General features: G+C 56.5%; 1 protein-coding gene across 6 annotated transcripts in view; it reads left to right on the top strand.

The window, feature by feature from the left end:
• Nucleotides 1-14,964, top strand: part of LOC140898919 (maestro heat-like repeat-containing protein family member 7) — a 77,647-nt gene that overhangs the window by 44,653 nt on the left and 18,030 nt on the right. For all 6 annotated transcript variants that reach the window (XR_012155145.1, XM_073313535.1, XM_073313525.1 and 3 more), the window contains 6 exons: nt 3,397-3,498; nt 4,509-4,675; nt 5,586-5,880; nt 11,721-11,854; nt 12,850-12,950; nt 14,674-14,799. Coding sequence is in view for 5 of the 6 variants with exons in the window: in XM_073313535.1 (XP_073169636.1) it covers nt 5,879-5,880; nt 11,721-11,854; nt 12,850-12,950; nt 14,674-14,799 (363 nt within the window). In the remaining variant the exon portion in view is untranslated. The remainder of the gene's footprint in view (nt 1-3,396; nt 3,499-4,508; nt 4,676-5,585; nt 5,881-11,720; nt 11,855-12,849; nt 12,951-14,673; nt 14,800-14,964) is intronic.

The raw sequence follows: 14,964 nt of genomic DNA, 5'->3' as shown, positions 1-14,964 counted from the left end.
AGAGAGTTTCAGTTTGGGGCTGGCTGGGGACCTGGAGTGAAGTGCAGATGTGGTTGTCTGGCTCACTGCCCCCCAAAATGGACCCAGCTGAGGGGTCCTGTTCTCTGCACCTACAAGCTCTGGTTTAGACCATGTTCCTGTCCTCTAATAAACCTTCTGTTTTACTGGCTGGCTGAGAGTCACGTCTGACTGCAAAGTTGGGGTGCAGGACCCTCTGGCTTCCCCAGGACCCCGCCTGGGTGGACTTGCTGTGGGAAGCGCATGGAGGGGCAGAGAATGCTGACTGCTCCGAGGTCAGACTCAGGAAGGTGGAAGTTGTGTGAGCTGAGTGTCCTGAAAACAGTCTGCTCACAGAAAGGAGACTTCCCCAGAGTCCTGCCTGGCTTCATAGGGAGCAGTTCCAGAGCATCACCTGGGGACTCCATGACAGGAGGGATGGAAAACCTTTAATTCATGTGTGACAGTGCTGCCCGTGGGAGCCAGCTGAGATGACTCAAATAGGGTGAACTGCAAACAAAACAGGGCAGACAAACCCCAAACGCTGGTAGATATTCCAATACTTAGATTTGCCAAGCCAGCACAAAACAACTTCTGTATTATCTCACTGGTTACTCAGAAGTCCAAACAATGCAGTTCCCTTAAGTACCCAGCTTCAGGCCTCCATCCAGGCACACCTGTCCAATGTGTGATGATAAATTCTGAAAATCTTATTTCATCATATAAAAGAAAAGGTTCTCCTGACCCCAAAGAACCAAGCCCCAGACCCAGGTCAAATAATAACTTAGATCTTACCCCAAATACACGCTTACAGTCAATTCTTATTAACTAAACTAAAATCTATTAAAAAAGAAAAGAGAGAGAGTGATGGTTAAAAGATCAATATCCAGACAGACTTGAATTCAATTCTTGAGGTCTAGATACACAGCAGAGATGATCTTGTAGTTGCCAAAAGTTGGGACAGGGGTAAGAGGCACCTTACGTGATCTGAAGCTGACCGCTCCATAGCTGCGCTCCGCTCCGCCAGCCGCCCCACGAACTCCTTCGCTCAGCTGCGCTCCGCTCCGCCAGCCGCCCCACGAACTCCTTCGCTCAGCTCCACGGCCCACAAGCAGCTCCTGCCATCCACACACTGCGCCGCGTCAAACTGCTTCACCAGCCGTCCCGCAACCTGCTCCACAATATATCTTCAGGCTCCCCCACTACTTAACACAACACTCAGTGATTTCAGCTCTTAGGTGAATTCAGCTTATAATAGGGGAGCCCCAGTGCTGGTGCACTGTCAGCCCAAAGTGAGCTCAGCAGCCTATAACTAGACTTCTAATGAAATCAAAATTAGCTCTGATATTCTACAGTGGAGAGAGGAGGAAGTGCAATTAGCATGTAAGGCCCTCACCAAGGAGCCCATGCTACCAAGTATTAATACTTGTCCCCAGCCTCTCTCCATTCACACAGTTTTGGAACCCATGACCCTTGCCTAGCGAGTGCTACTTAGTTGATGGTGAATCCCTCCATCATAACAAAAGGCCACGTGCAGTTCCAAGCACAGTTCCCATAATCAGGGTAATAACAATTTATTCTTCCTGCCCCAATAACAGAGACACTGGGGATCCCACAGCAGCCAAAGTGACCATTTGGGCAGCTATGGTCTCATTCTAGGCGTGGTGGGTGTGCCTATGCAAATGAGATTGGCCCCTGAAGTTCTTTTCCACAACTTGCCACACCTCACCACCAGATGTCAGGGTGGAGCTCATCCTGACACTGCTTACATCAGCAACCAGACAGTGCCCCTTTCCTCACTGGGGCTGGATCCAGGCAAGCAAGGGAAATGAGGGATGCCTTGTGTGCCCACGTCCTGGCAACGCAGGGATGAGGAGCCTGTAATGCAGTGACGGGGCATGTGTTGGGGAAATGTGATGCAGGAAGGTTTCATACTGTTGCACTAAATCGGTCAGAAGTCTGGGCCCTGCTCTCCTGCCCCCAACAGAATGTGTTGCCCATGTTGCACACAGCTGTACAGGCGATGCAGGTGGTGTGCACAGGGAACATCTGTCCATTCCAGCGCATACAGCTGTTCACTGACCACCCAACCGCAGAGTTTCCAGGGCCTCTTCTGGCTGCAGGACGTGGTGCCCTGCAGAACAGTGCAGCCCCAGAGTGGAAGTTTGTACTCGTGGGGTTGGTGCTGTAGTGGGCTGTGCCCTGGTACTGGAGGTTGTACCCAATGGCCACCAGGTCGATCAACTGCTCCATCAGCAACTGGTCCTGGTCCCAATTGCTCTCTTCATGCTTGAAGAACTGAGCCAGTATTCCTTCCTCCTGCTGGGCGTCCCATTCCTCCTTCGCCTTCCGCTACTCCAGCGGGTCATCAGTGCTGCAGAGCATGTTGCTGAACATCTCATCCCTGACCCTCTTCCTTTTTCCTTCCTGACTAAGAGTCCTGTCCCAAAGAGACTAAGGAGGAGGGTTAGTCCAGCAGAGAGGGGCCGTCCCTAGCCATTTGGGTGCCCAATGTAGCCACCCCTGTGGTGGGGCTGTGTGAAGCCCCAGGCCTCCCCCTCCACCCCCACCAGGGTCTGGAAGGCAGGAGCTGTGGGGGGTCACTTCTGGGGGCCCTACAGGCCCCCAGAGGCCCAGGGGATTAGTGGGGAGCCAGGAGCAGCCTGCTCTGCTTCCCTCACCCCAGCTCCAGCCGTGTCGCTTGGGGGAAGAGGGTTTCGGGAAAGGGATCCTACCCCCCTCTCCCCCCACTCACTGACAGCAGCGGGAAGCAGAGAAGCCCGGTCTCAGCCTGCTCTACTCCGCCAGCTCCCAGCGGCGGTGCTCTGTTTCCCGCCGCTGGTGAGAGCCGGGGGGCAGTCCTTTCCCCAACCGAGGGACATGGCTGGGGCTAGGGAAGCGGAGCAGGCTGGGCTCGTGTTGCTCTGCTTCCTGCCGCTGGTAAGTGGGGGCGGGGGGGTGATCCTTTTGCCGCACTCACCGGCGCAGGGAAGTGGAGCGCCGTGGCTGGGAGCTGGCGGAGTAGAGTGGGCTGGGACCGGGTTGCTCCACTTCCTGCCACTGCTGGTGAGTGTGGGGTCGCTGGGGGAAGAGGCTTGCGGAGAAGAGGTGGAATGGGGGCGGGCGGAGCAGGGGGAAGGGTAAGAGGCAGGTTGGAGGGAGTTGTCTGGGACCCCCCGCACCAGCAACTGCCCTGCCCTTTGTAGTGGGGGCTGGGCCAAGGGATGGGGCTGATCACTGGGGCTGCTCCATATGCAGCATGCAGCTGCCTAGGGGTACCATGAAATTTGGGGCACCAAGTTTCATGGTGCCCTACGCAGCTGCGTATGCCTAGGGGCGGCCCTGGCTTCCAGCTCCCGTAACCATGGCCGGCTCGCTCCGGCCCCTCTTGTTTTGCAGGTGTGTTGGGACACCCTCAGCAGTGCTGCGCAATTCCTGAGGTGGCACCAGCTCGGTGCCCTCCTCCAGCAAAAGGAGCCGTGGCGAAGCTGTGACTGCCGGGTGAGGGAGCCCTCGGGTCATTCACTGCGTAGCCCTTTCTGGCAGGAGTGGGGGAATTGGTGGATAGGGCACCCCCCATTGCCCGGCTCTGTGCCCACACCGAGCCCCAGCCCCAGGACCACACCTGGCCCTGGGTGTAGTCCCACTGCGTGATCCCCCCGGCACAGGAAGGAGGGGCGAAGGCAGGACACTCCACAGACCTGGAACCCGGCCTGTGGGACGGAAAGGCCTTTCATAATCTGGTGCTCCCTTGTTCTGGCTCCTCGGTGGCGCACTACAAGGGGAGAGCAGAAACCTTCCTGTGTCAGACTATGGCCTTTCTGGAGAACCCGCAGGCTCCAATTAGAGAAGTGGCCATCAGGTTCCTAGGTAAGCACAGAGCAGAGGGGTCCCTTTAGCAGGGGGGCTGGATCCGGTCCCAGGCTCTGCTCAATCCCTGCTGGCAGTGAGAAGTAACCACTGGGCTCCTGATTGCTGAATGAAGGCTCAGGGGTGTCAGAAACCTGCAGGAGCAAGCTCAACCCAAACTGCCCTGATTGGCTGATGGGCCCCCTCTAACCCCACTGCTCCCCATGCAGTACCCGTCCCCCCACAACCTGCCATGGGCTCTTGGTAGTGGAACTTCAAGGCGCTATGCTCTCCTTTGGCAACCAGCCCCACAGCCATCCCTGGGGCCTCTCCCTTTCTCTGGGGACTCAGGAGCACGTCCTGGTCAGTGAGGGGTGGGGGAAAGCCCCACTGCTTGGAGGAAAAAGAAAAGGAGGACTTGTGGCACCTTAGAGACTAACCAATTTATTTGAGCATGAGCTTTCGTGAGCTACAGCTCACTTCATCGGATGCATACCGTGGAAACTGCAGTAGACATTATATACACACAGAGACCATGAAACAATACCCCCTCCCACCCCACTGTCCTGCTGGTGATAGCTTATCTAAAGTGATCATCAAGTTGGGCCATTTCCAGCACAAGTCTCTAAGGTGCCACAAGTCCTCCTTTTCTTTTTGCGAAGACAGACTAACACGGCTGTTACTCTGAAACTGCTTGGAGGGTGACAGACGCTTTGAAACCCTCACGGGGGATGTGGGGAGGTGACGAGCTGTTTGTGTGTGTGTGGAGAGCTCACTGCCTGGCAGCTGGACCAGAGGAGCCAGGACAAGCTGGATGCTATCTGCAACGGTGAGTGGTAACCGCTTTGAGCACTGAGCGTTAGGGGGACGAATGGCCCAGAGCCGCGGGCTGGGTTCAATCTCCAACGCCAGCAATATGATCGTGGGCGAGAGCCACAAAGGGATGCAAAATGTAGATCCCCCCCAACCCCGATCAGCTGCCCCCTCACCCTGTCGTGTCTGCTGGTTGGCAAGTACCAAGGATTGCCCCCCCTCACCCCAGAACACAGCCAAGGTGGGGTCCTGCCTCCCCCCTTGCACTCACTAGCCCAGTGCTTGGGGCAGTCACCTCCACATGGGGTGCTTGGGGTCAAGCCACTGCTCCAAATGAGGCCGAGGTGACATCCGGTCATCTACCTCCCTGCTGCATGCCCAGACCCCTGGGCCAGCGCAGGGCAGAGCAGTGTCTCCTCCACATTTGTTGGGGAAAAGGGGGAAGGGGTGACATAGCTCAGGCTCCTCACTCCCAGAGCAGGTTCATAGCTGGGCCTCCCAACTGGAGCTAGAGAATGGCTGAGTTCCCTCCTGGAGGGCAGTAGGGCACCCGAAGTTAGGCGTAGCCTAACAATGCCCAAACCCCCTTTGTGACTCTCCCCCTCTCTGGGCCTAAGTGCCCATCTGTGCATTGAGGGGGAAAGGGGAGGGTAAATGCAGGCAGGGATGAGGTGCTCAGATACTGCAGGGACGGGGCAGTCCTAGAAATAGTGAGTGAATGGGGTTCATTGTGACTTCTTGCCTGTGTCTGGAGGCTCCCCCAGCTATGGAGGGCAGTGGGGATGTTTAGTGAGGGTTGCTGGTTGTTCCCGCGAGTCCCCTGCCTCCAGCCTGCTGCCTCTTTGTCGTGGGCCAAGAGGCACAGTGCTGGCTTGGTCTGCCGGGGCTTTCCAGAGAGCCGTGGCTCTGACCTCCATTTCCTTCAGGACAGGACAGCAAGTCCTCAGTCCGATGCCTGGCTTCGCAGACCATCCTCATCCTGGATACCTTCAAGAACTACCTTCCAGCCCGCTCCAGCCTGTGGACGTTGTTCCACAGGATGACAGTGATGTGCACTAGGGAGAGCCCGGTCATTGGAGCTGCCCAGCTGCCCTAGCTCTGGTTAAAGCCAGCCTCCCTTCTTTGGGGGATTGGAGAACCAGAGCCTTCCTGGAGCAGGGTGGAGCACTTCGTGCCAGACCATGGCTTCTTTCCCATTGGCCGCCTGCCCTCCCCAGCCATGTGAGTAGTTAACCGCTTGATAGCTTTCATCACCATGTACTTTTTGACAGTTTTCCTTGCCCCGTGTAGGGTTTATGTTCCACTCTCCATTCCCATTTCCGGTCGTGTACGATTTTGGTGGTGTCGGACATTTTGAAAACTTATTTTGTATTCTTTTTCTGTGTCTGGCCAGGATAAGATTGTGTGCTTGTGTTTTGACATATTTAGAGGAAAAGTATGAACGAGCAGAAAGAGAGGCTGTAAGGAGTTCGCAGCTCCCTCCCCATCAGTCTAAGTGGGAGACCACTCCACTCGCTACGATACTTCCGGGGTACCTTGGTTCAGGGGAAAATTAGCTCAGTGTTAATGGTTCTGGCCTGCAGTCAGGCCAAGCAATGGTAGGGAGTCTGTTTTCCTGGGGCCCTCAATCAGGGCAGGGCTGCAATCGAGAAGGAGCTCTGGCCTACAGGCAGGCAGAGCAGCAGGAGGTCCACTTGCCTGGCCCTTGATCGGGGCTGGCCAGCAATCAAGTAGGGGGGTTCTGGCCTATAGTCTGGCAGAGCCGTCGCAGACTAGGGGAGGTTAGCTCTCTGGTGGGAGAGTCAACACAACCGTCTGGCGTCCTGATTCAGGCGGGTGCCAGACCAATGCAGGCCTCCTGACAACCAGGTGGGGAGGCTGCCACTCCTGACGGTGGGGTGGCGGGGGTAGGGGAACCCAGGCCCTCCCGCTCCACTGTGTCCCAGCCCAGGACCCTAACAGCGGTGGAGTGGTCTGCCACTGGGGCAGCAGGGAAAATCTGACGGCAACACACTGTCCGGCTTGTAGTCAATAACACGGCTGAACCCTATTCGGCTGCCCTGGGCTCCTTCCTACATGCCCATTCCGTGTGTACATGGGTTCCAGGGTCGTTCGCTTCACTGGGGTAGACGGCTTGTGGCAGCCCCACCAGCTCCTCGGAGTCCCTGGCGTCTGGCAGCTCCGGCAGCCCCTCTGGGTCTCTGTCAGGATAGCGCTCTGTCAGGTCTGGGCTCCTGCAGCGGGGAAGAGACGTCCTGCTCATCTAGCAGCTCTCTCCCATCTGAGCTGGAGGGCCGGCCTTGCACAGTTCCGCTTCCTGTCCTGCCCTTCTGCTTCCAGCAGGGCGGCCATGGGTGTCCTGGTTCTGCCCACCAGGGGGTATTTGTGACTCCCTCCCAGTCTGTCAGGGCAGGAGACCACACCCCTGTACTCTGTATCCTACACGCCCCCCATCTCTCAGCCCCCCTGCCAGGGGTTAGAGGACTCTGAGCTCTGTATCCTACATATTCCCCCAGTCCTCCTGCCTGGCGTTAGGGGGTGCTGCACTCATCTCTCAGCCCCCCTGCCTGGCGTTAGTGCTCTGTACTGTACACAACCCCAGCCCCCAAGCCCGGTGTTAAGGGGTGCTGTGCTCTGCACCGTACACAGCCTCAGCCCCCCTACCCAGCATCAGGGGGTGCTGTGCTCTGTACCCGACATTACCCCATCTCCCAGCCCCGCTGCTCAACTTAGGGGGTGCTGTGCTCCGTACCTTGCACATCTCCAGCTCCCATGCCCAGCATTAGGGGTGCTGTGCTCTGTATCCTACACATCTCCCAGCTTCCTGCCCGTTGTTAGGGGCGCTGTGCTCTGTACCATACACAGCCCCAGACCTCAGCCTGGTGTTAGGCAGTTTCTAGTGTCTGAACTTAGATTCCAGAACATCCAGTATCTGCACATGCTGGGTGCAACACGCTGTGGGTATAGACAGGACCCGACACTGGAACCTATTCTGCGTGGGGACCTGATTCTGTCTGTCTGTCCGGCCACATCCTCTCTAATGAGGCTGAACCTGCCCATCTCCCCAGACTCAGCATAGCACAGGACTTGGGGGGCACCTGCTGGTAAAGGTGGCCTCAATCCCCACTGTACAGGCAGGGGTCATTCAGCTGGCAATAGCCCTTCTCTCGAGCCCCAAGTGCCTCTGTGTCATGGCTGCCTGCAGGAGTTCAGGGCCAGCAACTGCCTGGGGGAGGGAACAGGGCCTGGCTAGGCAGGGGCTCAAACCGGTGAGTGAGTTTGGATCCCCAGCTAGCCGTAGGGGTGCAACACAGGGGGTGATAAACTCCAGCCGGTTCCTCAGAAACCTTGTCCCTGAGGCCTCAGTAGAAATGGGGATGTTCACCTGGCAGCACACAGGTGCGAAGGCCTTGAGAGGGAGGTGGCAGATGTGCCCTTTTGATGCCCGAGCACACGGGGAGAGCAGGGGCGTAGGCCCTGCTCCGTGGTACTGTTGGCAAACGTCTGTGACTCGCGTGCCCTGGGTGCACACGCCCCTACAGTGGAACGTGTACAGGCACAGCACAGCCTGAAGAAGGCCAGCTCCTGTGTTCGGGAAGTCACCGGTTTTTTTACAAGAGCTGGAAACTGACATTGGATGAGCCAGGAACTCCTGATCGGCACTTTGTCCCTCCAGGAGACCGACCCATCTAGCGCAGAGAACGGGGGGACACAAAGGCTGAGCTGAAGCTAGATTCATGCTCTCTAGGAGGCTAGGGCACCCTCATGCTCTAGCTGAAGACGGCCTGGGGGTTCCCAGCATTGCCCTCATGCTATTTCTCTCTGGGAGCCCTCGCCCTGCACCCTGGCCTGTCTGTTCTCAGGAGGCTGCGTGCTGCCAGGTGCACATCCTCAGCGCAGAGTTCCTGGTTTAATGCCAGGGGACGGCGACTGGGAAGGAAACATACTGCCATGCCAAGACTGGGAACGGGCTGGTGATAATGCCCTGGGGTGCCTGGCATGTCAGTACCCTGCTGGGCCAGGAGCCAAGCGCCCCCTGGAGCCATCTGTCAGGCCCTGAGTCCATCCTGTGCTGGGCTCCAGCCAACCACAAGCCAGGAACTGGACCCGTGACTCCCAGAGCAGGTGTATCCATTTCACAGCAGCAGCTCAGTCTGCTCAACACGACTCCAGGGCCAGGAACTCGCTCCTGTCTGACATTGGCAACAGTCTTAGCCTGCTCCAGCCCCGCTCCTAGTCCTACTCCAGCTCTGGTCTCCCTCCAGCCTTGCTCCACTCACGCCCTGGCCTCCTGAGTCCAGCTCCAACCACTAGGCATGACCGCGTCCATCACCTTTGCTGACACCATCCCTTCCATCGGGAATGGCACTGAGGTTGCTGGGGGAAGAGGCATTCTCAGGTTGCCAGGAGCCATTGTTCTATTTACCAGGACAGTCTGATGCCAGGACAGGCCCCCTGAGCTCTGGAGAGGACTAGAGCTGCATTAGGACACCTGAAGTGCAGCTGCTGGAGAGTCAGCAGAGTCACCCAGAGACAGCCACACTTGCCTCCCAGCCCGGGAAGCCCAGAGCATAGACGTCTCTCAGAGCATCATTGCTGGCAGGAGACACTGGGTGAGAAATGGAGCCCCTCCTGCCCAGGAGACCCCGCGTGGGGGGAATTGGGCTGTGTCTGTACAATGTCTAACACCATGGGGCCCTGATCCGGGACTGAGGCCTCTGGGCACTACAGACAAAGGAGAACAGCAGGGCTGGAGGATTTACAGGCTCCATTTTAGGAGGGCTGGTTGGTTTGAGCCAGCAGTGAGTCCCATGTAACACAGAGCTGTGGTAGTGATGGAAGATCTGTTTTGTCTTCCCTACGTCGCACAGGTCACAGCTTAGCCCTGACCAGCTGCAAGGATCTTAGCGGGCCCTGGTATGGTTGTAGCAGCAGACTCAATGTTTCAGAAAAGTGAGATCTGTGCAATCGGCAACATAGTTCCACCTGGGCACCAGCCAGCTCCTGTGCCCCAGATTTCTCACACCTCACACTGAACCAGGGACGAAGGGGGCAGAAGGTTGGAAGAGAAGGTGCCAGCCTGGGACCCACGAGACCTATGGTCATTTCCCAGCTCTGCCACAGATGCTCTGTGTGGCTTTGGGCAAGTCCCTCATTCCCTCTGTGCCGCGGTTTCCTGTCTGTACAGTGGGGTAGCAGCCAGGTCCTACCCCGCAGGGGGCGGTTAGAATAAATGCAATAGAGGTTGGACAGTGCTCAGATGCAAGGGGGAGGAGGATCAGGATGGTGCTTAGGGCAGACCGAAAGCAAAGGGGAGCTACAGAGCCGGTGGTGACAGGGATTTGGTCTTTGACAATCTGCTCAGGGTTCCTGGGCTGTGAGACCCCAGCCAGCCACTGGCATTGCCAGACCTCCCTGATCTATGGTGGTGCTGCTCTCCCTGCTTCTAGAAGTTACTGCCTCCCCAGGGCCGAGACCCCCGCAGCAATCATCTCCTGGGGCTGCTGAGGCACTGAGCAGCTAGCAAGGCCTGAGACTCAGTTGTGCGGGGGGGGGGGGGGGCTGCTATTAAAGCAGCTCCTGCATAGTTGCAGCGGTGGGAGAGGAAGCAGAGACGGGACCGTTTTACATCCCACGGCCAAGGCACCCAGCAGCTTGGGCAGGTGCAAAGAGCCGCCAGCGTGGGCTAGGAAGTGGGGGCGGGGAGAGTTTGTGAATCCCTGTTCTGCGCTGTAGTGAGAAGGAGGAGCCGAGATGGAACTTATTCTCCCATTTGGGGGTCTGGAGACGCCCTGGCTACCCCGAGCGCTAATCCTGGCTCATTCCCAGGAAGCTGGGAGTGTGAGTGGTGGAGCTGCCATCCCTTCCAGAGGGAATGGCACTGAGGCTGCCGGGGAAGAGGCATTCTCAGGTTGCCAGTAATCATTGTTCTATTTACCAGGACAGTCCCTCTGAGTGCTGGAGGGGGCTAGAGCTGCATTAGGACACCTGTCCTGCAGCTGCTGGAGAGTCAGCAGGAGACATTGGGTGAGGAATGGAGCCCCCAAGGGCAGGGGCCATTCAGGAGACCCAGCGTCGGGGGAATCAGGCCTGGGATTCTCTGCAGCAGCTGCTGCCACACAGACCTTGGAGAGATGAGCTGCGAAACCCCCACAAAGCGCGGCCCCTGGCACAGAGCTCTGTAGCACTGGGACCCCGTACACGTGAGCCGCAATCCAGCAGGGCCTTGGGCCAGCCCCACCCTCTCCCACTGTCCCACTCTGGGAGGCCAGGGCACAGTTCACAATTTAGCACTGACCAGCTGCAAGGATCTGGGCGGGCCCTGGTATGGTTGTAGAAGCATTTTCAATGTTCGGGGAAAGCGAGATCTGTGCAATAAGCAACGTCGTTCCATCTGGGCACCAGCCAGCTCCTGTGCCCCAGAGAGCTCCCACAGCTCACACTGAACCAGGGACGAAGGGGCCAGGAGGTTGGAAGAAAAGGTACGAGCCTGCCTGCAGCTCTCCTGCCTTCTGCTCCTTCCCCTTCATGGTGGTGTCTGAGCAACTTCTGCTGCTCATTAGCCCGTCCCCAGCTCCCCCACCCCGCTGGCCTTCCCGACCTGGGACCTGCCACAACCCCAATATTTATGGGAGAAGGGATCAGGGTAATTTCCCTGGGCAGGAAGACTCTTGAGTGGTTGGATTCAGCCTGTCTGCTGTGCTGTTTGTGAACCAGCAGAAGGAGAGGCGGGAGTGACCCAGGGGAGGCCGTTCAGCCTGCGGGATGGGGTGCTGGCCTGGGAGTCCAGAGACCTAGGTTCTAATCCTGCCTGTACTGCTGACTGACTGGGTGACGTTGAGCACATCCATTCCCTTGTTTCCCCACTGGCTGCCTTGGCTAGTTAGAGTCTGAGCCCTACAGCCCAGGGATTGTCTGCAGCACCTGGTGCAACAGGGCCCTGATCTCAGCTGGCATCTGTAGGCACTGGTGGAACAGAAATAACTGGGCTGGCCCTGATGCTGAACAGGGCAGTCGCCTCTCATCACTCACAAGCAATGCCTTGTCCTGGCTTCTTGCAGGATGCTGAGGAAGTCCCCAAGGGCCTCTCCAAGCCCATCCGAGCCTGGGAGGAGACTAAACTTCCCGCAGGGATGTAAGCGGAAGAGCCCACAGCAGCAGCAGGAGCTGTGTGTGCCTCAGCCCTTCCGTGCTGGTGAGTGGGTGCCTCCTGTAAAAAATGGCAGGGGCCATGGCCCCGCACTGCGGTGGGGCTTGGCCCCTCTGGGGGTTGGGGTTGCAAGACCAGGGTGTCATTGGGGGAGAAGACTCCATAGATCTTGTACTACTCTGGGCTGCCACGGGATGGAGAGACAGCAAAACCCAGGCAGAGGGGTAATGGCCCCTCTTGCTGGCAGCAGCTGCAGCCTCTACAGCTGAGGGGGGCATTAGGGGCGGCAGCAGAAGCATCAGGTGGAGACTGACTGAATTGCCTGCCCCGATCCGTCACTCTGCAGGGTCGGAGGATGTTTTCCACCAGTCGAAGGGGATGCTCGGTGCATGGTGGGTTGTTAAGTCTAGGATTGCAGGGCGCCAGTCAGAGCATGATGCCCCCTGATGTTGTAGCCCCATCTGCTGGCCCCTTTGCAGGGGGGCCATGCATGTTGCAGCACAGGGCGTTGGCGGGGTGATTGATGATGGGAGCCCAGGCCCTGCCCAGATTACACCCGGTGGCTCTGGCTGGCTGTCGATGGCAGGAGAGGCAGTCGGAACAAGCAGAACGGGCAGGCCCTGTGTCCCAATATCCCACGCAGACTGGGCAGCTCTTCCCTCTCCCGCAGTGGGGAGTAGACCGATTCACTGCCAGTTCCTCTGCCCCCTCCAGCAATGGCCTGGAGAGTGGGGACACCACTCATAGCCTGACATCATCCTTCCTTCCAAGTGTGGCTCTCCCCCAATCCCCAGGCTGAGCCTGCATGCTGGGTGGGGAAGCGGGGTGGCCGCTGGGAACCAGGGCTGCGACTGGATCTTTCCTGGGCTGGGCAGCAAAGAGGTGGGGAAGCCAGGGATCGCTGTGCCAGACCCTGTTGTGCATCGGGGCTGTTACCCTACTGAGGCAGGAGTTGCGGGCAAGAATTTCCTCTAAGATCTCTGTCACCCAGCCTGCAGCTTGGCAGCCCCAGGTATTACCACTGCTCTGTCTTTGATCAGATTCACCCTCACCTGCTAATGCCTCCTGCTTTATGGGGCCAGACTCCGAGGAGAAAGAGCCCCTGGACTACGTCGACGGCTTTCTCAAGGGCAATGAACAGGTACCAAGAGCCCTCCTCTGATGTGTCAGCTAGTGCCCTGTCCACATGCACCATCCGCCCTTCTACGGATGATACATGGACTCTAAGGCCTGACGGGACCACTGTAACCTCCTGTATAACACAGGCCAGAGACCTGCCCCCAAATAATTCCTGTTTAAACTAGAGCATCTTAAAAATGTCCCATCTTGAGTTACAAAAGATCACGCACCATGCCCCTTGCTCAGTTGTTCCAATGGTCTATTACTTTCTCTGTTAAAAACGTACATTTCCAGTTTCAATGTGTCTTGCTTCAATTTCCAGCCCCTTGTGGACTTGTGCACACTGGATTTGGCCAGTCCCCAGTGTGATGGTTTAAGGTGCCACCTGATGTACTGGGATACCACTGAGCCCACCTCTTCTGTCAGCCTGGGCCCCCTTTACCTTGTCTTGCTGGGCTAGGCTCACAAGCTTCTTCCAGCCGTGCACACAGGCAGGGCCACGCCCAGCTGCAGAAAGACACAGACACTGAGCTCAGCTGTGGGAAGACTCAGCTGAAGGGGCTTGTCCCAGTATTGTGCTGCCCACCTCCTCTGGAGTACAGACCCAAAGGTTTTATGAAATTCACCCCCTCCCTCGATGTGGAGAGAGGTACGAACAACTCTTCGCCCTTCCCCATCGGTTACTAATTGCACTAACTGGGTTGGGGTATAAAGAAGAAATAAGATTATTAACTTCAAGAGGTAGATTTGAAGTGGTTATAAGAGATAGCAAAGAGACCAAAGCAGATTACCTTAGTCAATAAACCACGCAAACGAAGCTTTACACACTAGATAGGATATACATTTGCAGATTCTCCCCCTGAGTGATGAAAAGGTTGGCACATACTTAAGGCACAAGCTGTCTTGGCTTTGCAGCTTGGATTTCCTAGGTTTTCTTACACAGGCTAGGAATCTCTCTCCAGCCTGGAACCATCACTTCTCATAGTTCAATCTTCGTCCCTCAGGTGTTTCCAGATATCTTATTGCAGGGAGTGTGAGGTTCCTCCCGCTCCACAGATGTCATTGTTCTCCTTTTATCTCCTCTTCCCAACTGCTGGAAAACTCTTTTGCTGTGACCTGGGTCCAACAGGTCCCATTGTGTCGTGTTATCTCGGAGAGGTTTCTATTGGGGTAACCCTGGTGCTTGTGTGCATTTCCTCAATAAGCCAGTGTTTGGCTTTTTTACTGTTGTACCTGAAAGGCTGTTTTGAACCTCACAATGTGTTTCAGGAACGCATACATAGCTGAAGTTCATAACTTCACATACAACAATAGCACATACAATCCAATGAGACATTAATGTCTAGCAGATCAAGACTTTTAGAATGCTACATCACAAAACATACCTTGTACCAAACATATCCTAATTACATGACAGTAGCGAATATTGGGGTGTCAGGGTATCATACCTAGATGTTCCTCCCACACTACCATGCCCCCGTAAGACTCTCTGACTGCTTAGCCCCCATGTTGCAGTTCCTCTTTGGACACCTGCCCTGAGATCTGCTCCCTCTCTGGTCTGGTTTCACACAGCGCTGCCCTGCCCTCCCCAGATAGTCACTCCTGTTGCCAGATGAATGGCCTCCTGGCATTCGGCATATTAAAGCCTGAGCAGCGCTAGGAGGGAGGCTTTCTGACATCTCTCCCACTGGAAGCTCCTTTCCACGCTAACCTTCGTGTTTGTGTCTAATCTCTGTGGGGCATAGGACGAGACCAAGACACTTAAGTTCTTGGATTGCGTCAGCACCTTCAGCAGAGCCGTCCTCACTAGGAGCCCAGAGAGAAACCTGGCTGCTTTTCTCAGCAAAGCCCTCCTTGTGGAGAAGATAAAGGTGAGTAGAACACACACTAGAGCTGTGTTACTTGGCGGGTTTAGTGATTGTCCTGGAGATCTCTGCAGATTTGTCTAACTTCAACTGCCAATCATTGGATCGTCTGTTAGACTGACGAGCCCATTATCAAGTATTTGCTCCCCATGTAGGTACTTACAGACTGTC

This window comes from Lepidochelys kempii, chromosome 1, assembly GCF_965140265.1.
Source record: "Lepidochelys kempii isolate rLepKem1 chromosome 1, rLepKem1.hap2, whole genome shotgun sequence".
Lineage (NCBI taxonomy): Eukaryota > Metazoa > Chordata > Testudines > Cheloniidae > Lepidochelys > Lepidochelys kempii.
The sequence above is the reverse complement of the archived record's forward strand: the minus strand, read 5'-3'. Positions and strand labels throughout refer to the sequence as shown.